At 51.4% G+C, this 19,866-nt stretch overlaps 7 protein-coding genes across 7 annotated transcripts; 5 read left to right on the forward strand and 2 right to left on the reverse strand.

Annotated features, from left to right (window-relative positions):
* The first annotated feature begins 352 nt into the window (after positions 1-352).
* BJY04DRAFT_134132 (MFS general substrate transporter) lies at positions 353-2,522 on the forward strand. The gene is made up of 5 exons (XM_073708546.1): positions 353-872; positions 933-1,178; positions 1,249-2,103; positions 2,157-2,330; positions 2,399-2,522. The coding sequence occupies exons 1-5, from the start codon at positions 776-778 to the stop codon at positions 2,452-2,454; spliced, it is 1,428 nt and encodes a 475-aa protein (XP_073575226.1). The 5' UTR covers positions 353-775; the 3' UTR covers positions 2,455-2,522.
* A 2,583-nt stretch (positions 2,523-5,105) lies between these two features.
* On the forward strand, positions 5,106-7,957 carry BJY04DRAFT_230958 (Zn(II)2Cys6 transcription factor; the record flags this gene model as incomplete). The annotated part of the gene is made up of 7 exons (XM_073719402.1): positions 5,106-5,260; positions 5,345-5,391; positions 5,490-5,806; positions 5,852-5,932; positions 5,995-6,617; positions 6,663-6,851; positions 6,904-7,957. 7 exons carry the CDS (start codon positions 5,106-5,108, stop codon positions 7,955-7,957), a joined length of 2,466 nt encoding a protein of 821 aa, XP_073575227.1.
* Positions 7,958-8,466: 509 nt separating this feature from the next.
* On the reverse strand, positions 8,467-11,539 carry BJY04DRAFT_214214 (Zn(II)2Cys6 transcription factor; the record flags this gene model as incomplete). The annotated part of the gene is made up of 6 exons (XM_073715154.1): positions 8,467-9,382; positions 9,473-9,703; positions 9,753-10,432; positions 10,511-10,591; positions 10,672-11,203; positions 11,274-11,539. 6 exons carry the CDS (start codon positions 11,537-11,539, stop codon positions 8,467-8,469), a joined length of 2,706 nt encoding a protein of 901 aa, XP_073575228.1.
* Positions 11,540-12,395: 856 nt separating this feature from the next.
* On the reverse strand, positions 12,396-13,082 carry BJY04DRAFT_214215 (uncharacterized protein; the record flags this gene model as incomplete). The annotated part of the gene is made up of 2 exons (XM_073715155.1): positions 12,396-12,897; positions 12,964-13,082. 2 exons carry the CDS (start codon positions 13,080-13,082, stop codon positions 12,396-12,398), a joined length of 621 nt encoding a protein of 206 aa, XP_073575229.1.
* Positions 13,083-14,284: 1,202 nt separating this feature from the next.
* On the forward strand, positions 14,285-14,756 carry BJY04DRAFT_214216 (uncharacterized protein; the record flags this gene model as incomplete). The annotated part of the gene is made up of 2 exons (XM_073715156.1): positions 14,285-14,647; positions 14,700-14,756. The coding sequence occupies 2 exons, from the start codon at positions 14,285-14,287 to the stop codon at positions 14,754-14,756; spliced, it is 420 nt and encodes a 139-aa protein (XP_073575230.1).
* A 1,149-nt stretch (positions 14,757-15,905) lies between these two features.
* On the forward strand, positions 15,906-16,973 carry BJY04DRAFT_230959 (oxygenase MpaB family protein; the record flags this gene model as incomplete). The annotated part of the gene is made up of 2 exons (XM_073719403.1): positions 15,906-15,942; positions 16,168-16,973. 2 exons carry the CDS (start codon positions 15,906-15,908, stop codon positions 16,971-16,973), a joined length of 843 nt encoding a protein of 280 aa, XP_073575231.1.
* Positions 16,974-17,791: 818 nt separating this feature from the next.
* BJY04DRAFT_230960 (uncharacterized protein) lies at positions 17,792-19,857 on the forward strand (the record flags this gene model as incomplete). The annotated part of the gene is made up of 6 exons (XM_073719404.1): positions 17,792-18,037; positions 18,105-18,228; positions 18,406-18,487; positions 18,684-19,111; positions 19,167-19,288; positions 19,351-19,857. 6 exons carry the CDS (start codon positions 17,792-17,794, stop codon positions 19,855-19,857), a joined length of 1,509 nt encoding a protein of 502 aa, XP_073575232.1.
* Between the last annotated feature and the right edge of the window lie 9 nt (positions 19,858-19,866).

The raw sequence follows: 19,866 nt of genomic DNA on the forward strand, positions 1-19,866 counted from the left end.
ACAGTGATCGTGCTTACAATCGGATATAAGATCATGGCTAGGTTTATCAGACCGGCTCCTGGAGCTAGTGACGCAGATCGCTGCAGAACAGTCTGGGATAAGACGAGCCACATGAACTGCGGGGTGTAAGAAGCCAATTGTTCCTTCTCATGTGATATGTCTGTCGACTGGCTGCATGATATAGCGGCCAGGTGTGATCCGGGCTTTTGGTTTATGGGCGGATAGTCTATCGATTTGCAGAATCTATTTCAAATCTGCAGCTGGGCAGATCACGGCGATTGAGCTTGGACTTACGTGAGATTTGAGAAAGGCAATTGATATGCCGATGTTACATGTGGCGTTCATGCATTGTGTGATGACGCCGTATTGGAACCCAATCAGACTTCCTCTTCAGCTCGCTCTCTGCTTGCTTTTACAGGGTGATAATGAGGGGTCACCTATCACCGCGCAATAAAGGCTACTATTGGCCTTTTCAGCAGAAGGAAATATCCTCCGGGGGGCTGAAAGCCGGCTTTTATCATGAACCTCCCTTTGTGCCGAGTGATATTGAGCTCCATGTGCCATGGCCTGCATATCATTCAGCTGCTGTACGTGGCTCCACCGCTATGTGTGTTATGTCTCAGAGCAGGGTTTCTGAGTGCCGTTACACCACTCGTATACTTGAACCTTAGCATCCCTTGCGACATTGGCTTGATATTTGATGCTCTACCTCTTCAATCACAATCGACACCTGATACTCAGAGAGCTAGTCTGCCTTTGAGCTCTATCCTGCACTATGGTGGCTCATACAAGTGACAAAGCTCCCTTGGGGTATCTCTGGCGGTCGTCGAAGCTATTCATTGTGGCAGCCGTGTCAATGGCCATGTTTTCAGGTAAGAGGGCTTCGCATGTTTGAGTTTCTCTCGCGCCCGCTGACTGTGGAGCATTTATAGACAGTTTCTTGTTCAGCTACATCATTCCGATCTTCCCTGCACTCCTCCACGACCGTCTACAGATTCCCGACTCGCGAGCCCAATTCGTTATATCTGCCGTTCTCTCCATGAATGCCTTGGTATCTATTCCCCTTGCACCGGTCACGGGATACCTATCGGATCGAATATCTAGCAAGAACGATGTGATGATTGGGTCATACATAATCAATCTTGTTGGGACTGCCATTACAGCCTGGTCACCCACCGGTAAGTCACAGTCATATTGTCAATCTGACGAGAAGAACGAACTCCTACTAAGAGTCGCGCATTTTACTAGTAACCGGAGTGATTATTGGCCGTTTGATCCAAGCGATATCCGGCTCCATGATCTGGATCACTGGGATGGCCATCCTCGGAAACAGCGTGGGGGTCGAGAACCTGTCCAAAGCCTTTGGCCTTTGCGTCCTGTTTGTTTCCGCCGGCCACTTATCCGGCCCTGCGCTGGCTGGGGTTTTATATGATTCCATTCCGTATTCGATTATGTGGCTTCCTACATTCTTGGTTTTAGCGGTTGGGCTCATTATGCAAGCACTACTCATCGAGCCCTCCACCACGCCTCGCAAATCAGAAACTGGTCTAGGTGCTGATCTCTATCCTTCGGAAAGTGACGAGGAAGCGGAGTCTCTACTCCCACCAGGACCCGTCATCCCCCAGGTGCACCATTACCATTCCATAGGTGACTTTCCGGATCCTCCGCCCAGACAACCAGCTAGCTCGTGGTATATCTACTGGAGCATGCTCAGCAAGAGGCGGGTGACCAACGCGCTTATCGCAGACGTGCTATTTGCTATCTTAATTGGCAGCTTTGAGGCGACTATCCCCATGCACGTTCGAGAGGTATTCCATTGGGAGAGTCTAGGAGCGGGGATGTCGTTTCTTCTGCTCCAGGCCCCGTCATTGGTTTTGGTCATACCGGCGGGATGGCTGAAAGATCGGTACGGCATGCGCATGCCTGTCACGATCGGGTTTATCCTCATGGCTCCGTCGCTCTGGCTCCTCGGAGTTCCAGGGAACAGCAATTTCGGCTGGGCAGATGGGGAGAAAGCAGGGCAGACGATCTATATTCTGACTCTCGTGGTGATTGGGGCTTGTCGGACGTCGCTACTTGGTTTTGGTGGTGTTGAGGTTCTGAGTGGGTGCCTTTGGTTGATAATGCTGTTTATTTTGACGCTGACTGTCCTCTAGATGGGGCAAATGAACTTGCAGCTGAACAGCCGGGCATCTTTGGCTCAGGAACAGGCTATTCTCGCGCATCTGCTATGTCCAATATCAGCTGGAAACTGGGTTTGTTTTTGGGGCCGTTGCTTTCTGGTCTCTTGACGGGTTCGATTGGGTATTATATGATGAACATTGTCCTGGGTAAGACCCCTTGTTCTAGAAATTTGCTTGGATATACGAGGGTAGCTAACAATCCTTTACTGATGTAGCTATATTGTGCTTTATCATGGGAGTAACGACGTATCTGGCCTATTGGAGGGCATAGACCCCTTTCGCATATCGAGATTCTGGCAAATAAACCAGATTAATCCTCTCTAGGCTACTTGTCGTGAGTGATATGGAAGGTGTATCATATGATGTCTCGTTGTCTCCCCTAATGTCCACATTCACAATCTATATATTTAGTGCATAGAGTTGGTGGCTAGGTAAACATTCGTGTGATGCTCGCCGAGAGGGTAATCAACTTCCACAATAATGATATGGTCGAGCGCGAAGATAAAATTAAATAGACGAGAGTAGGCAAGTAGGACCTCGGAGGTAGTGTTGGAAAGATTATGTCCACCCTGTCGATCATCCCGACGCGTCTCTCCGAGAGCCTCGCCATCCAGAAATTTTACAACCCACGCTCCTCTTCTCATCCAAAGATGAACGTATCATCTCTAGAGGATACTCTCGCCTGATGCTCTAGCCATTCATCGCCTACGCGCGTCTGTTGAGTTATCCTGCCTTCCCTGACCTGTGCTGCACTAGCAACTCCGGGATGGAATTCACTCTGGCACGCGGTGCAACAGGTTCATACAGTCAGAAGCCAAGTACGCGAACTAGTTACAATCTTTTCAGCAACGTGATAGATGAACGCTCGGTCACCGATCGGATCCTGGGATTGTTTTGGGCGCATTGAATCGATTCCCTCGCCGCCACCGCCCTTTCTTCTGAGTAAGGGGGACGTATCGTCGGTCGCAAATCCGGGCAAGATCGATGAGAACCTTGAGAATTCCATGGCGATCGCGCGTACAAGGACGGAAAAAAAAAGGCATAATACAGGAGCGCCCGGGAATCTGCTTATCTGGGCAGGCCTCATGAGCGGTGGACCACAGTACAACATAGGTCTGGACGACCAGCGTGATTTTCTCGCGCAGTGTTACGTCTTTCCCAGAGGTTTTCGCCGTCGCTCGCGTCTTCATGATGCTTTGTGTTGCTGGTGATCGAGCACACCCCTGGTGTCACGATCTGACGGCATTTCGCAGTCGTCAAATGCGCTTTTTCGGGGCCGTACCCAAGCCCACCTGGGTAGACACCGTAAGAGGATTTGTTATTGTTGCCCGTAAGCTGCTGTAGACCCAGAGAACCGGTTAGAGTTTTCGCTAATCCTCGCCAGAACCGTAACCAGTTATAACAGTCCAGATCAGGCATGGTGCTTCAATCCCGTTGTCTTGCCAGGCGAGGTTATCTGGGTGACCGAAGGCCTGGAAGGGCTCATGGTTGATCTCTGGGCTCCCAATGCAACCATGTGCGCTTTCCTGGCTTGACTACCCTCGATGTTGCGAAGCGGGGTATAACGTTCGCACCAGGAATGGTGGTCCTGTTGCTGACCAGTCTAGAGATTACGCTGCGTCTGTTGAACTGTCAGCTGGGCAGCGTAACGACAATCCTTCTCCCAGGGCAGATGTGGACGCCATGGATTTGTCATTGGGTTAGGTTTGTTCCTTGCAGCCAAAGGGGTTTTTCCTGCTCCCCGGTGTCTGAAACACCAGGGAGTCGTCAGCTTACCCCGAGCTGTTCTGAAACAGCTGACATTGCGATGGCCAAGAGTAGCGTGGTAGGAGATACGAGGCGCTCGCTTGTTCTCGCAAGCGAGGCAGTCAATGTGTCCATCACCTTCGAAAGCCTGGAGGGCGCATTTGACGACGTATGCGTATGCCTGCAGTGACTGACTCGAAGTGTCGAGTAATTTGACTGATGGCTGGCGCCGAGGCTGCCCTGAGCAGCGACCTCACATGCGATCCCCGCGTTTGCCAAGCTGTCAGAATCTGCGCTGGATTATAGCGTCTCATAAACCTCGCCCAGGATTGCACCATGACAAGCGTGGCTAGCTGCACTTACGAGCCTTGCCAATCAGCCTGTCCGGCATTATTGGCCAAGGTCGACGTCGGACCCCGGAAAGGAGCGGCCTAGAGGCGGGTTCAGTGGAGTGCACTTCAGATTGATATCGATGATTGAGTGAATTCCCTACATCACTTGAGCTTGCTGAACAGCCGTTTTGCCTAATGGTGATCCTGGACCCTAATTCGAGTCTGGCTGTTGTTGCGGTTGTCGCCAGTTCATCAACAACTTTGGCCGACAGGGCTCCAAGTGAGGCATGAGCCACATACCTGGATGGTTTGATATCTCACATAGCCGAGGAACTGGTGATAGCTTTCTCGTATGTTATTCTATCTTCCATCTGGTCCTGGGATGATGTTCGACAAATGTTCGCCCAGTGTTCCAGTATTGCGGTCGCCACCCATGCCTACACCTTCGCCATCCCATCCTTCTTCCTTCAAGACCTCCTAGGGGCGCAGCTGAATCCAATCACCTTGGATGCGAGGTATCTGCCCACTCGTTTTCCGCCGCTGCTCACTGCCCTTCGTGCGGGGTATCGAACTGTTCCTGGACAGATGACTATCCCCAGTCTTGCCTAGGCTGCTCAACGTTCCAACGGTGAACAACATCTGGCTGAGCTTTACCAGTCGAGTCGCTTATCCCTCGGTACCTTTCGAATGATACCTCCACTGCGAGTCAGCTTTCTCAATTGCTCATAGTCAACATAGCTTTTCTTTCTGTTCGATCAACGAATCCCGCTAGCTGTATCCCATCGGTCGGCGCAGGAGGCGAGCTTGCACCAAACCAACGATTTCCCGTTGTTGAGCCCCGGCAATGTTTTCTCAGCACGGGCGGAGGGCATCGCGCGCCTGCGTCTCTTGTCACCAACGGAAGCTTCGCTGTGATGCATCGTTTCGGGGTTGTCCATGCACTAGATGCCTCCAAGACGGGAAGGAAACATGTATTCTGCGAGAGAAGCTCCCTCGATTGTCAGTCATCCGGCCCGAAATGCCCTATCGGGCCCGGCAGAGCTCGTCGGCATCCCATATAAATCATGGCTAACAGGACAACAGCTCGAGGAACTTTTACCAAGATGCCCCTGCCAGTGTGTCCAACGTAGGTGAGCGCTCTGCGCCCATCGATAACAACAATAATGGTATCTCGCGATAGTCCTCCAACTTCATCTCAAAAGGCTAACAATGTTTGACCTCTGCATAGACAGCCGTGTAAGAGATACAACACCAACTGGGAGCGTGGACTTCACGGCCTATCCTTTTCTCGAGCTGCAAAATATCCAACAGTTAGACCCAGAAGATGTCGCGTACATGCGCTCGAAGGGTTGCTTCTCCGTCCCTGATCAATCGGTCCTCGATGAGTTTATCAACCAATTCTTCCTCCACATCCAGCCAGAGACCCCCGTGCTGGACGAAGCGAAATTCTGGCGCCTTTACACGCAAGCCAGCGACGGTAGAGCACACACGGAAGGAAAGCTGTCGTTATTCGTCTTCCAGGCGATGTTATTTAGAGCGGTTTCTGTGCGTACGGTCATGCAAAATGGCTGCCCCGCTAATATCCAGCAGTACGTATCTCTCGAAAGCATGAACCGGTGCGGCTTCAACGACAAGGAGAGTGCAAGAGCAGCTTTCTACAAACGCGCCAAGGTACGTGTTGTCATACCAGCCTTGGGATAGTTGCGTATACCTCTAACAGGGTCTGGTTACAGTTACTTTTTGACCTGAGAGCTGAGAATCAGCCTTTGAATAAAGCCCAAGGTGCAGTGCTATTGTCTCACCAGGTGTCTCCCGACGATCCACAAACTGGTAGTCTATGGCTCGTCTACGCCACTCAAAATACAGTCATTCTCGGTCAGGAACCCGTGTCTTTTGCCGGCGATCTACAAGACTCCATGAAAAAAAGGTTATGGTGGTCGATCCTACTGCGCGACCGGTGCCTGTGTCTCGGACTCAGGCGCCGCACACAAATTACCTCGAAGCACTTCAACGCTGAGACAAGTTACTTCGAGGAGGCTGACTTTGCGGATGAAATCGCTCATTCCCACGTCTACGACCCAGAGTCGAAGAGAGTTCTGTTCCAAGCCCTGCAGCATCAGTGCCGCCTCGCCGTTCTCGTCACCGATATGGCTACTTTTATGTTTACTTCCAATGGAGTGTCGTCGCCATCACTCTCATTCAAGGCTTTTCAATCCCATCGCTGTGAGATTAAGAGGTTAAGAAACGAACTGTTGCAGTGGGAAAGGAGATTCAGTCCACCACAAACCCTTCCGAATGGAACGGTTCTGCCCTCGCCCGTCATGACCTTTATCAAAGTGACCTATATGTATTATTAGTAAGTGATACACCATCATTCCCCGAGTTTCGCTGACTTCCCTAGCGCTGCTCAGTCAAATCTAGCGCATTACGAAGCGTTGATCGTGGAGAGTCATTCGGACTTTGCTGGAAAAAGCTATCCCAGTCAATTGTGCGAATGTGGTTCTTTTCTAAAGGATGCGGTCGCCAGCTTGACCGAAACGATGGAGTACTTTAGTGATTGCCAGAATGTTGAAAACATACCACTGTCTACGTCAGTTTGTCTTCCTCGTCTCTTTGACCTTTACTGACTCCATCACATCTAGGCTAGCATTTGTTGCCACTCCGTTAGTTAACTCAGCTCTCGACGCGAAGCTTGCGCGTTCATACGACGAGATGATCATGCGGAGGCGACATGTTGATCTGCTCGCAGATATCTATCGCCGTCTAGCACTCCTTTACAACGTCACAAACTACGTGGCCATCGGAACGAACCAGATCCTGAAGTTGGTTTACAGTCTGTCCCAGGAGCTGCTAGTCCGAGGTAGCCCGGTGGCCGCAGGGTCTTCTCAGTTTACCAGAAACAGTACTGTCATGGGCAACATAAAAACCAGTCCGAATAGTCGCCTCGCAAATTGGGTCGATGTGTTCCTGTGTTACCCTCGCGCATATCTTCTGATCTCAACTTCTGTCGACTACAGTCTCTCCATTGGGCGTCTACCCCACGACAACGATATCCCGGAGTTTCTTCTAAAGACTCCGCCAGACGCGCCCAAGGTTAGACTGCCCTGGATGACCAAGACCGACTTAATCAATCCGTCAGATGCGGCGGGTCCTGACTTTTGGTGTCCGTCGTATTGTCCACCCGGTCTGCCTCTGTCGGTTATACGGCCTCAAAACGACGGGCTGGCATATGGCAATCTGGCAAGTGGCTCAGTACTGGGGGTCTCCAAGCCCCCGCCGCAGGCTCAGTCCCTGCCTGGAGCACCGTGGCAGGCGTCCGGGTATGACAATGTCTACAGCTTTCAAAACACACCTGTCACTTTCGAGCAAGGGCCTATCAATCTGGATTTTTTAAACCCAGTGACTCCAAGTGCAGTACCATTTTTCCAACCTTCAGCAAGCCATTTAGTTGGGTATGAGCACCCTATGCAGGTAGGGAATGTTCCGGTAGGCGTTATTGGGAATGAAATGGGTCTCAATAGTGGTTACCCACAAGTATACATGAGAGATGACGACACCCCACCTAACATGTGGTTACTTGACTACTATAATGAGACGGCCGGTAACGGTCCATCAATGCTATACTCCCTGACGTATCCGCAGCCGCCCTACGACCCTAACGACGATCAAACCGATAGCAATGACGGATCGGTCTAGCCAAGCTCTTCGCAGCCCCTAGCCGTTCCCGATCCGAGATGCCGCGGGCCCACGATCCGCCTAAACCTAGTCCACTGCGCCTGTGATGCAACTGTTAAGTCCAGGCTAGTGGTTGTAACCTCATATGGAGATTGCCTATTGGTCGATGAGTCTTCTCACATCGCAATATGGTTCCTCCCGGCTCCTTTGAGGTTTGGGGCCCTTTCCCCAGATGATGCCCCCCCGGGTCCTCGGAACGCGGGGTCGCAGGCCGGGCAAGTGTGTATTGCAACTAGGTCTGGTTAGTCGCTAGCAGGGACTCTGTATATTATCCTCGTGTTACTGTCGATGCTTATTTCCCCGCGTGTTCATATTTCTGTCTCAGCAGCACCCCGCGGTTCGGCTGGTGGAAAAGCCTCACCCCAATTGGCATTTGGTTTTCTTGTCGGGTTTCTTACGCATTCCCCCACGCACTTACACTCTCCTACTTATCATGGATAGAACAGAATGTGATCATTGTCAACGAACTATCAACTAACGCATGCTTCCTCGCTCCCGCTCAGCGGCAACGTAACCGCATCCGAGTACCCTTCTGACCCTGAACTCCCAAAATTCAGAAATTCAGGGCTTCCCTTCTCATTCAATACCCCCTGGCCACACAAATCGTACATCCCACATCCATAGTTTTGCTGTCCGTGCGCGAACAAAGGCTGTGTAGCCGAAAGCTGCGCTGGGTACGCATACTCCACCCCCATCATAGGGTTGTACGCGGGTATGGCAAGCGGATCCAACGTTGGGCCCGCGGAAACACCCAGCTCAGCCATCGGCCTCAGGGGTTGTAGTTGTGCTTGTAGCGGCTGCTGCTGCTCCTCCACAATCCGCCCGTCAGGATCCAGAAACGAGTTCAAGCTCCCCAGTCCTAGACCTAAACCCCCTGCGTCGCCACCTTCACCTTCATGGCCGATGTCAACAGTTGACAAGCCAGTATTGCTCCTCAAGACCATGAAATCCAGCTCTCTCCCGCCCGTCGCTCCTTCTCGCTCATCTCCTAGAATCCCATATATCTCTTCATGTCCCGGATACCACCCCCTTCTAAACGCCATATCTAACGCCATGGACAACCGCAGATAAACACCAGGATATTCGCCAAACAAACTCGACCAGGAATTCACACTCTTAACTTCGATATCGCCTCCTTTGCCTGTATTTTCTGGTACCGCGTTCATGGTGGGGGAAGTGGCTCGTGGAATCACCAAATCCGCAACTTGCAGCGTCCGCTGAATGAACCCGGCTACTGTATCTGTCCCTTCGTAGCGAGATTGGTATACCTGCATGAGAGTGGCGTAGTATCTGAACCGGCGCTTGCGGGTTGCGGATTGGGATTTTGTGAGTGACAGTTTTGTGTCTAGCGCTGAGAGGAGGAGGGGGTGCGCGATGAGGGTTGTTCTATGGAGCCCTGACTGTCAGTATATATAGGTTCTAGAGTATTAATGGGATTTAGGGAGATGCACTAGAGAAAGGAAGCAAGAAACATACGTGTCTATAGGCAGGTGATGCGCCACGCCTTGAGCTAGAAAGCGCTTGATTGTGTCTGTCATGCATCCGGTGGAGTCTTCGAGGTCGAATTTGATTTTGTCGTACATATCTTGTAAGTTTGTTTCTTGACTTTTGTTCTTGTGTTTGGGGTCTGTGGCCGTGTTGGTGTTTTGGGTGAGGCTGTGGTGCAGGGTAACGGCTTCGGAGTTAGAGAGGGCGAGGCGGGCAGCACTAGACTCGTCAGCTTCAGTGCTCCAGTATTCGAGTGAGTTGATATTACTGGTAGTAGAGGAACGTCAAGCCGAAAAACAACCCCACGGACTCGTGTGTCATGTGCGAGTTTACGACCGCGCCCAGCGCACCCTTTGCATTCGTTGACCAGCGCAGGAGAGCGGATTTGCACTCTGCAATGTGCTGCCTTAGGCTCTGGCTGGGCGCTCGGTTTGGATTCTGTGTAGGTTTGAGTTGGTCGAGAGCAGTACTGGCACCAATCGTCGAGCCATGGCTCGAATGCAAGACAGTCAGTACCCTCCCCAAGACAGACACGAACTCGCATAACACTCCCAACACCCTACCGAGCAACTTCTTCGTCTCACGATCATAGACCTCCGACTTTCCACTCTCACCTTCCAGATCGTTCTCACCAAGAACAGTCTCCACTCCCATTCCTAAGCCCATAGTGTCACCTGCAACAAGAGGCGCCCTTCGCAGTCCAAGAGCCATAATGCGATCTCTCAGGAGGATGCACCACCACACTCTCTTCTTCATATTGATCGCCTTCTTATCAGTATCAGAGCCATGAGTTGGAGGGAGAGCATTGTATACTATCGCATTCTGGATTGCGATGGAAAGCCATGTTGCGCCTGTGTGGACATTAGTCGGTGGGATGTGCTGAGAGAGGAGCAGAGCCGCTTGGATTGTATATAGTGGATTTCTTGGTGGGAGAAGATCATACAGAAGCTGTTCTCAGTTTCATTAGCCGATACTCTCCCTTTAGAGAGCGTATTCTTCTGACTGGTTCGGGGTGTGGCAACGTACCTTGGCCCGCGTGTACAGTATGCTCCGCGTGACTCGAGCATCGGGAAAGCCAGCTGCTTTGATAGTTGCGGGTGAGACGAACTGCACACGACACATATCAGTACATGTGTTTCTGTTCTCAGTGTAGAAGTACTGCAGACGATGGACGAAGGAAGACGTACTGCAGAACTAGCGAAGAGCATCGCCTGGAATGTGAACAGGTTTATACTCTTGCTTTCGCTATCGCTCAATGTAGATCCAGCCTGGTGCTGCTGGTTCTGATCGTGGTTCTGGTAGTATATTCCCCAGAATTCTGCTTCATCGATAATTGGCAGACAAGGGTGTACGTAGAGAAAGTACTTCCGGACGAACTCATCCAGTACTTCTCCAGTAGGAACACAGAAGCAGCCCTTCAGGATGAGATACTGGACATCCTCCTGCGGAATTTCGGATAGACCAGGAAGAGACAGGAACGTATAAAAAGTATAAGACACGGAAGAGATAGTCTGTGCTTGGGGAGATTTCGCAGAATGTGGAGGTGTCGTCCACGGTGCTTGAAGTTGCATCTGCTCTGCTTCGTTCCAGGTATGTGTGATCAAAGGACTCCGTGATGATTTATCGACGTGCTGGAATACAGACGCTTTGAGGGTACTCGGTGTAGGCGAGGGATATGGCTGACGGCGGCTAGACGTTGGCTTCTTCGCGCGGGTGTTTCTGATCAACTAGATTAGCGTGCCTTACTCTCTCAGCAAAGTCTGTGATACTCTCACAGAGAAGAACACACAGTGACGCAGAGTGCACAACGCACTGCTGCTGATCGAGTTCGCAGTTTGTACATGGCACCCCGTGGCTAGCGGCATCGCAGCGGACTTTGCGGTCTCGACACCATGTACAGGCTATTCGAGAGCGTTTGCGGGGTGGTTTATTGAGTTTGTCGAATTTGTGTGGTTTGGGGTTGGGGGTTGATTGTTGCATTGTGAGTGAGGTGTCAGAGTTGGATGCCTCTGGCGAGGGTTCGAGGAGGAGAGGCTCTTTGTCGCTGGAGTTCATTTTGCCGGAAGATGCTTTTTGTTCTTGTTGGGAGTGCAGGATGGAAAACGCAAATACTTGTTGATTTTATCGTAGAGTTGACTTATTCCCCGCCCTCGATACATAGACACCTAGGGCTTAGCACAGCCGAAAGTCCACGTCTTCTCCGCAGTACTCCGCATTCCCCTGCGTCTTGCATTGCATGAATCCATGATATGGGGAGCTGCTGTCTGTATCACAACTAAAGAGTGCCTGGTCCCTTTGGAACTGACTGCCTGGCCTTCTCACAAAAGAACTATTCAGTAACCCAATATCATCCAATAGGCAACAGGGGAAAACCAACACTCCCGGCCCGAACTAGGCCTTAACGACATCCATTATTTTCCAGTAACCCCCATCAGAAAGCCCTAGCTCTCGGCCCGAGTGGCACACTTAGCGCCTGTATGGGGCTTGTAAGTTACTAGTCCATCTGCAGCCGTTGAAATCCACTCATGGCTGCCTAGCGCGAGATCAAGTCGCCGAGAACTAGACGCCGAGAGCGAATGGCAGGGCTGCTGCAGCCTTCTCGGCCCGAGAGGTATATTAATGTCTGTGTTTGGTGTGTGCCCCTGGATTTAAACGAGGTGATCGACAAGAGACATTAGGGTTGGGGGGATATGAGTCTCTACGCTAGGACGAAGATGGAATTGTTTGCGAATTTCAACAGCAGAGCATCCTGGTTTTTGATGCTATTTCTTGCCTAGCAAAACAAAATAAAACGAATAAAGGCACAGTAAGCACACTAGATTAGATACCGCAGGCAAGCCAGCCACTATCCCTCCTAGACTAGACCATCCTCTCACATGCCACTACTCAAACAATACTCGACAAATCACACTCAAAGAATCAACGCAGCACCGAGGATGCCCACCGCAACAAAAGCACTAGTCGACATCGCCCTCCCTCCAAAACCCCCAGCCGCCGCATTATCCCCATCATCCTGCTCACCCAGATCCCAGCTTTCACCCCCGTCGCCCTCCTCATCATCTCCATCCCCAGTACTAGCCTCAACCGTACTACCCGGCGTAGCAACAGCAGCATTAGGCTTGTAAGTCAAACTCTTCTCCGCAATCTGCGTCGCAAACAACGCAAAGTACTCCTTCACGGGCGTAGGAAGATCCTGGTACCACTGCGGCGAGTCGCCATCTGCAACGCTTTGCTGGAGAGCGCTGCGCGAGGCAGGGTTGACGAGGCCCCGGAGGACGTCATCGGGGACGCCGGAGACGATGTCCTTGAGAATGCCCGGGGGTGGGGTGGGAAGGGAGTTTTTGAGATTGCGCACGGATTCGGGGAGCTCCCAGTTGGGTGGGAGAGTGGGCAGAAGAGCAGCGAGTTGGGAGCTGGCGGTTGTCAATATGTTTTTATAGTAGACTTATGGTATCTTAAAAAAGGATGACGAGACTTACAGCTGTGAAGGTAGCTTTCCGATGTTCGAAATCACAGCACTGGTCGTGGCCGGGGCATCGTCTTCCTGCGCGAAGGCAGTGGTTGCGGCGAAGACGAGGGCGATGATGGAGAAACGCATCGTGCTTAGTGTTGACAGCGAAGTTGTGTCCGGATGAGCCAAGTTAATCCACTAAGTAGCGAGATAAAGCTACTTCACACAGGGACAAAAGTTCACTTAGGGCAACGCAGTTCGAAATGAAAAACCGGGACAGAGCAGGTAGACATAGTCTTCGGATCCCTGGTACAAGCGCCAAGCGCACATGCCATATATGACTATGGCTGTGACTGTGATTTCAATTTACTTGTAATCCCCGCAGATCAGCCCGGGCCTAGCACTATGATTCCGGAATGAGGCACACACTGGCACTTCCAAGGTTGTATCTACAGCCTCCCCGCGGTCCGCCTGCCGAGGCGAGACATTGATTGAAGATGAAGGAAAGACAAAGTCGATCGCAATCTTTGCTCGAAACTGAATGGTGTATCCCCACCCGTGGGCCACGGTCTACCCAGCGGATGTTGATAATCCCCGCAAAGATGCAGGACGCAGGGTTGATGGCCGCAAGCCGCCACCGGATTGATTAAACTTTTCCAGGATTGGATATGTCTTACTCCCTCTCATGTTCGGTTCATTTACTATGGTCTAAATCGGCGAAATAAGAGCCTAGACGCTTTGCGACAATCGTGAATTTCCAGCACACATCCGGTCCCCGCGGTATCAGGCCCATTCTCCGTGGGTAGTCATATGCTGTACTGCTGACAAGACCGTGCTACAATTCCGCGAATGTAAGCTAGACAAGGCTAATTTGTGGCAAACAAGGCTTGCCAGGAACAAATGCATCCTGCTGCTTCCTCCTCCTAGCTCATTGCTCGGCTGTCAGGCCTCATTTCCCAGCCCAATGACAAGGACTGGGCCCTGCAGACCATCAACCCCCGCACTCTTGTCAGAATACTTTCATTTAGATTTTACTCCATTCTCCTGGCTATCACCGTCGATCCGCGGGATGGTGGCCGAGTGAACCAAATCAAGGTCAAGAGGGTGTGCCATCACATGGAGCTACCACTGGCATGGCTACGATTCCACTATCTTAGTTGAGACTATTATGCAATGTCAACAGAAGTCAAGGCTCCAGAAATATAAAAGCACGTCCTTGTACTCAGTTACCTCCTCCTCACCAGCAACCTCACGAATCCCAGGAGTTCCAGGTCTCAAGCTTATCTTCAAAGCTCAACCAACCTATCAAAACTTCCAACTCCTTGCGCATTCAAGCCCAGATCTTCAAAATGAAATACTTCCAAGTCCTCCTCCTCCTCGTCCTCCCCTTCCTGGCATTTGCCATGCCCGCCCCCGAGGCCGTCGAGGCATTCAAGAACGCCCTCGTTGAGCGCCAGAACGGCACTGGTGGCGACGACATCCTCGGTGGCATTGGCGGGCTCATCGGAGACCTGATCAACTCCATTGGTCCTCTGCTCGAGCTTCTCAACCCCGAGACCTTCCGCCAGATCCGAACTCTCCTTGCTAACGGTGCTCGTCTGCTGAACAACGATACCACCCAGCACATCATCAATGTTGTTGGTGGTGCGAACCGCCTCCTTACTCCGGAGTTTGTTGATGCTGTTAGCGGCTTGATTGATGCGATTGCTCCGGTACCTTGACCACCCCTAGTTAAGTAAATTGAACAGTTGCTAACAAAAACAGCTCGTCAACGCCATTGTTCAGCTCATCTCTGGCATCCTCGGCGCCATCTTCGGCTAAATAAGCCATGAGGTGATCTACTCATCGAGCCCCAGCTTCCGTTCGACAAACAGACTATGCTACATAGTCAGGCTCAATGGGTGGTTGCTTTGACAAATGAGCGGTCTATGGGACCCGGTACTATCTGCAGGAATGGAAAGGATCGTGTCGTAATGTGGTGGGGCCATGGTTCATGAAGGTATTGGGATGATAGGATGAATGACGCGAGGTTGTGAATGTACATAGTCGCAGTGCTTGGAGGTCAGGATAGTTGGCTTATAGCCTGCATTTAATAATAATTCGCTTCCCTTGCGAGATGCGGACTTCTCTAAGGTTCTATTTCACTTTCCTCAGATATCTCTTACACCTTGTTTCTAGATTGACGTTCAAGATTCGTTCTTGGTGGCTACTCATAATGATCTTTCAGCTTGTTTCATCTTACGGCAACATAAGCCCGTGTTCTTCTAAATCTCAACAAGGGTGCTGCATGTTCAGCCCAACCTTAGCTGACTCTGTTGCACCGCTTCAGGAAGTGCTACTCTATATCCGACATCTACCGACATTTTTGCAGATTGTTGCCCCTGAGAATGGAGCCGCAATAGGGTACAAGATCGGTTAGCACCCGCCACACTCCTAACCCGAATGCTTTTCCTGCACTTTGAATTCTGCACGAGGTCATTCTCTAGCTGTAATCTGATGGTATGTAGATGGTAAGATAGATTACCAGCAGAGCCGAGTGATTGGCTGAGATCCACGCTACTGCAGGGAGAAACTGGCCCAAGTGGCTCTCGGCCCGTCAGCCAAAGAGCCGAACAACCTAATCCCATGCAACCTGCTCGCTTGCAATGATCTACATCGCTTGCCTACCATTCTGCTCCTTCGCAGAGCTATCCAGGACTGCTAAGCCGACAGTCATCCTTGTGATATTTTATCTTCGACCCCGCTTCTCCATCATGTACATCACCGACCTACCCCACGGGACCATCCCCGCCTGTGACCCTCTTTGACCTTAGTGGGGAGTGCACCCTGAAGATCCTGCTAGCAGAGTATCAAGCATGAGATTCTCCTTATGCCGCTCACGGCTCGCGGTTGCGGCTCGAAGTCCGCGGACTAGAGCCCCTCCTTCACAGTATCGAGATGTGGCGTGGTGTAGTGATCAAGTATATCAAAATGGTGTCGTTTATCCTGGGTCCTACTCTGTGTGCATGTAGGAGTCCATATACTCTTTTTCTCGTCTGCTCGCGAAGCTCACACTGTATTCTTATCTCTGGTCTGCGTTGAACAACCGCCACCATGCTCAACCAACCCTACCCAGAGAAACCCACAACCCCAACCTCCTCCGCCTCAGACGGCTCCTACACAATCACAATCGAAAAGCCCACCTACAACCACAATGACCCCTTTGCAAACGTCTCTCCTCTCGCCCTAAAAGACCTCAAGAAGGTCGCCAGGGAGGGAATCGCCCTAGCCGGCGGACCAGCGGCAATCCTCCTCCAAATCGCCCACCCCTCCGTCGGCCAAGGCGTCGCAGACCACAGCACCTTCACAAAGCGCGCAATCGCCCGAGTCCAGTACACACAGATGTACATCTACGTGATGATCTTCGGCGACGACACCGACAAAGCCGCCATGAAAGCATGGGTCGACCAAGCCCACGCCCGCGTGAAATCCAACGGTCCCAGAGCATACAGCGCTCTGGATCCCGAACTCCAGCTCTGGGTCGCAATCACCATCTACGCAAGCATGGTCGGCATGTACGAGCTGATCTACGGACCTCTCCCGCCCGCTATGGCAGAGCGAGTCTTTCAAGCTTATTCGGTCATGGGAACAAGCTTGCAGGTCCCGCCGGAGATGTGGCCGAAGAATCTCTCCGAGTTCCGCACGTACTGGCGCGACATGACGGAGAACCAGCTCCGGGTCTCTGCAGACGCGGAGCTGGTCATGAAAGAGATTTTCCATCCTGTGGGGAGTGTGCCGTTTTGGGCGAAGCCTGCGGTGCTTGTTGCAATGCCGTTTATTCGGCGGTTGACAATTGAGCAGCTTCCGCCGGCTGTGAGGGAGCAGTTTCATTTGAAGAGTACGAAGTCGTCTAGGGCCATTGCGGGGTTGTTTGTTAGTGGGATGACCTGTGTTTATCCGTTTACGCCGTTGTTTGTGAGGCAGTTTCCGAAGACTTATGCTATGAGGTTGTTTCGGAAGAAGGTGAAGAAGAGGGGGGGGCAGTTGGTTAAGGCTTGAGTTTTGATTTAGTTTCCTTGTTTTATCTCTAGCTTGCCATGTTACGAGTTACGTCTATGATGGAGTGTTCGCGTTAGGTATGGATTCTGCACTTGATGCTTCGGTATGTTGTTTGCTTCGAGTTTGGTGGTGTAACCACGAGAATACAATTGTTTCTACAAGAATGAAGGAATACTCCACATAATCAGACCCAGGACATGATTTCATCTTTGTTCAAAGGCTTTTCCAGTGGAGTAGCAGACTCACGCAATAGATAGACTGGAAAACTCGCAACAATCATATACCCTCCCATGTCGATTTCCTCGCAACCCCCGCCCCTAGCACAACCGTAGTACACGCTAGGGTCAAGCCCGGCACAACACCCCTTGGCTGCGCTCTGTCACGAGCCAGGACAAGCCTATAAGCCCCTTTACCCCCGTCCTTGCCCGCGTGGAGGCTCCTCCGAGAAAAAAAGGAGAAGAAAAAAAAGTTCAAGCGGAGTTGGTGACCAGGGAACTCGAATCCCTACCGCGGACCGTCCTCTTAGGGCTTGGGCAGCCATTCCCCACCCACTCGGCCTGTCTTGTGAGACTTTTGATTATCGCGCTGAAGGACTAATTCAGTCATCGCCCATCTGCACTTTCCTTGGGCGATATTCTTCGATTATATGCCTCCCCCGCATCTCCACTCTTAGTATCTGGGGTGCGTTGTGGTGCTGAGGTTTAACTTGTTCTCCGGTTGCGTGCTTCTTTACCTTCACCTTCAGAGTCAAAGTCGAAGCCATTCCGAGTCTCATTTACTACGAACCGACCATCTCCGCTTCTAATATTAACGCCAATATGATTCTAACATTCTTCGGCCTCCTCGCCCGCATCGGCGTCTTCATCTCCTCCATTATAACCATCGGGCTCAACGCGAAGTTCCTCACAAAGACAGCCTGGAGCGACGAGCTGCTCATCTACATAATCTCCATTGCCGCATTCAGCGCCCTCGCCTGCTTCGTCCCGCCGTATCCGAACTTCCTGTACGATTTGTTTTGGGCCCTCGCCACGTCACTGTGTGCTGTTTTTGCGCTGGTCATTCAGGTCTGCATTCTCGGGATTTTGATCGAGCCGAGAGAGAGTTGAGCTAATCTCGTGGGCGAGTGGGTAGTTTGTTGAGTCCGAGTGCTATGGATTCCGACCGAATAACGATGTAAATTGCGCGACGTATAAGGCTGGGACGGCGTTTACCTTCCTGGCGGCGTTGGCGTGGTTTGCGAGTGCTTTTTTCGTGGGTCTTTTCCGACAGTTCCTACCATAACTATGAAAAGATATACTGACTGATGTTGAAGGGTGGTCTGAGAATCCTGGGTGTTGTCTTTAATATAGGACAATATGGGAATCGGCCGTCTGTTCTTTCCGACCCGCTGTTTGGGGGAGTGCTAACTGGCGAGATAGGCTCTATATACAAGGCGCTGAAGACGAGAAGGAGGCGCGAAAAGGGAAGAAAGAGGACGTGGAGCTTGAAAACAAACAGAAGAAGAAAAAGATCAGGTTCGTGTCATTCTTACTCTTTCCTCGGAGGTTGTACTAACCCTAGGACGACAGTGGCTTCGGAAACGACCACATCGCTCGATACTTCGTCTGCTACGGCCTCCTCGGTGTAGTTCTCCTGGCTGCTGGTCTTCCTCTTTTGTAAGTCTACTCGTCCCTATTCTCGGCGAACAATACCTAGACTCATACATGATAGAATCATCTACGCAGCCCCCGCCTTCGCAATCTACCTCCTCGACAACGTCCCCATCCCCGACGTGCAAGTCAACCTCCTAAACCCAACAAACGACAGCATTCAATTCTCTATAATAAGCGACATTAAAGTCCCCGACGCCGTCTCGGTGCGATTCGACCCGATGCGCGCTCAATTCTTCCGCCCCGAGACAAGAGACGACCCAGTCCCATTCGCGACGGTCAATCTTCCGAAATTGAGCTTCAAGGCAAATGAGAGAGTCACGCTCGTCAATCAGAGTCTGACGTTGGGAGACGTTAATGAGTTTGCGGCGCTGGTGGAGGATGTTGCTTATCATCCGACTTTTAGGGTTGCCGGGCAGGCGAAGACCAAGGTTGGGGTTGCGACGTTGAGTACGACGGTGGATTTGTTAAAAGTTGTTGAGTTACCTGGTTAGTTCTCTGCTGTTGCTGTATGTGGTCCTGTGGTGCTAACAAGTTGCTGAAGGATTTAATAACTTTCCCAATATCTGGATCAACGAGATCGGCGTGATGCCTCGAGACGAAGCAGGAAATAACGTCTACGGAGAAGTTGTCGTGTTTAATCCTGCGCCTGCCACCGTCACATTGGTATCCATTCCCTTTTCCTCTCCTTCATCCCGTATCAGTTATTAAGCTAATATACCTCCCAGGGCGAAGTCACAGCAGCCGTCATCCTCGCGAACCTAACCGTCGGCCTTGCTACCGTTGCCGTGGACAACATCGTCCCAGGAAATAACACCTTCATCGTCCGCGCGCAACTAAACACCACCCTAGTCGAAGCGAACATCGAAGAAATCATCAAAGACCAGATTCCCTTTCTGCGCAACGGGGACGTCCGTGCCACCGCTCAGGGAGTTTCAGTTGTGTATGAGGGTGAACATCTTGAATACTGGGAGAAAGCATTCCAGACGATCCTTGTTAGTGCGACGAGACCGGTCAAGGAGATTTTGGCGATGGTTGTGGATAGTGGGCTTAGTTTCATACTTGGTGGGATTGAGCCGGGGGAGGGGATGAATGAGTTTGTGGAGAATCTGGTCGATCAGATATTGGAAAGGGTCAGCGAGTTGGAGGAGGAGGATATGGATTTGTATGCCGAGCAGCTGGGGAGTCTGGGGAAGTTGGTCCTGACGTTGCTGACGTTTTTGGGGATTTTGTAGGGGCAGTAG

This window comes from Aspergillus karnatakaensis (genome assembly GCF_047715665.1).
Source record: "Aspergillus karnatakaensis strain CBS 102800 unplaced genomic scaffold BJY04scaffold_6, whole genome shotgun sequence".
Taxonomy (NCBI): Eukaryota; Fungi; Ascomycota; class Eurotiomycetes; order Eurotiales; family Aspergillaceae; genus Aspergillus; species Aspergillus karnatakaensis.

What these genes read in the sequence shown, in the direction of transcription:
- BJY04DRAFT_134132 (XM_073708546.1), top strand. Translation starts at nt 776, where the DNA reads ATGGTGGCTCATACAAGTGACAAAGCTCCCTTGGGGTATCTCTGGCGG. An exon ending in GTCAATGGCCATGTTTTCAG is followed by an intron (nt 873 to 932) that starts GTAAGAGGGCTT and finishes GAGCATTTATAG; the next exon opens with ACAGTTTCTTGTTCAGCTAC. An exon ending in TATGATGAACATTGTCCTGG is followed by an intron (nt 2,331 to 2,398) that starts GTAAGACCCCTT and finishes TTACTGATGTAG; the next exon opens with CTATATTGTGCTTTATCATG.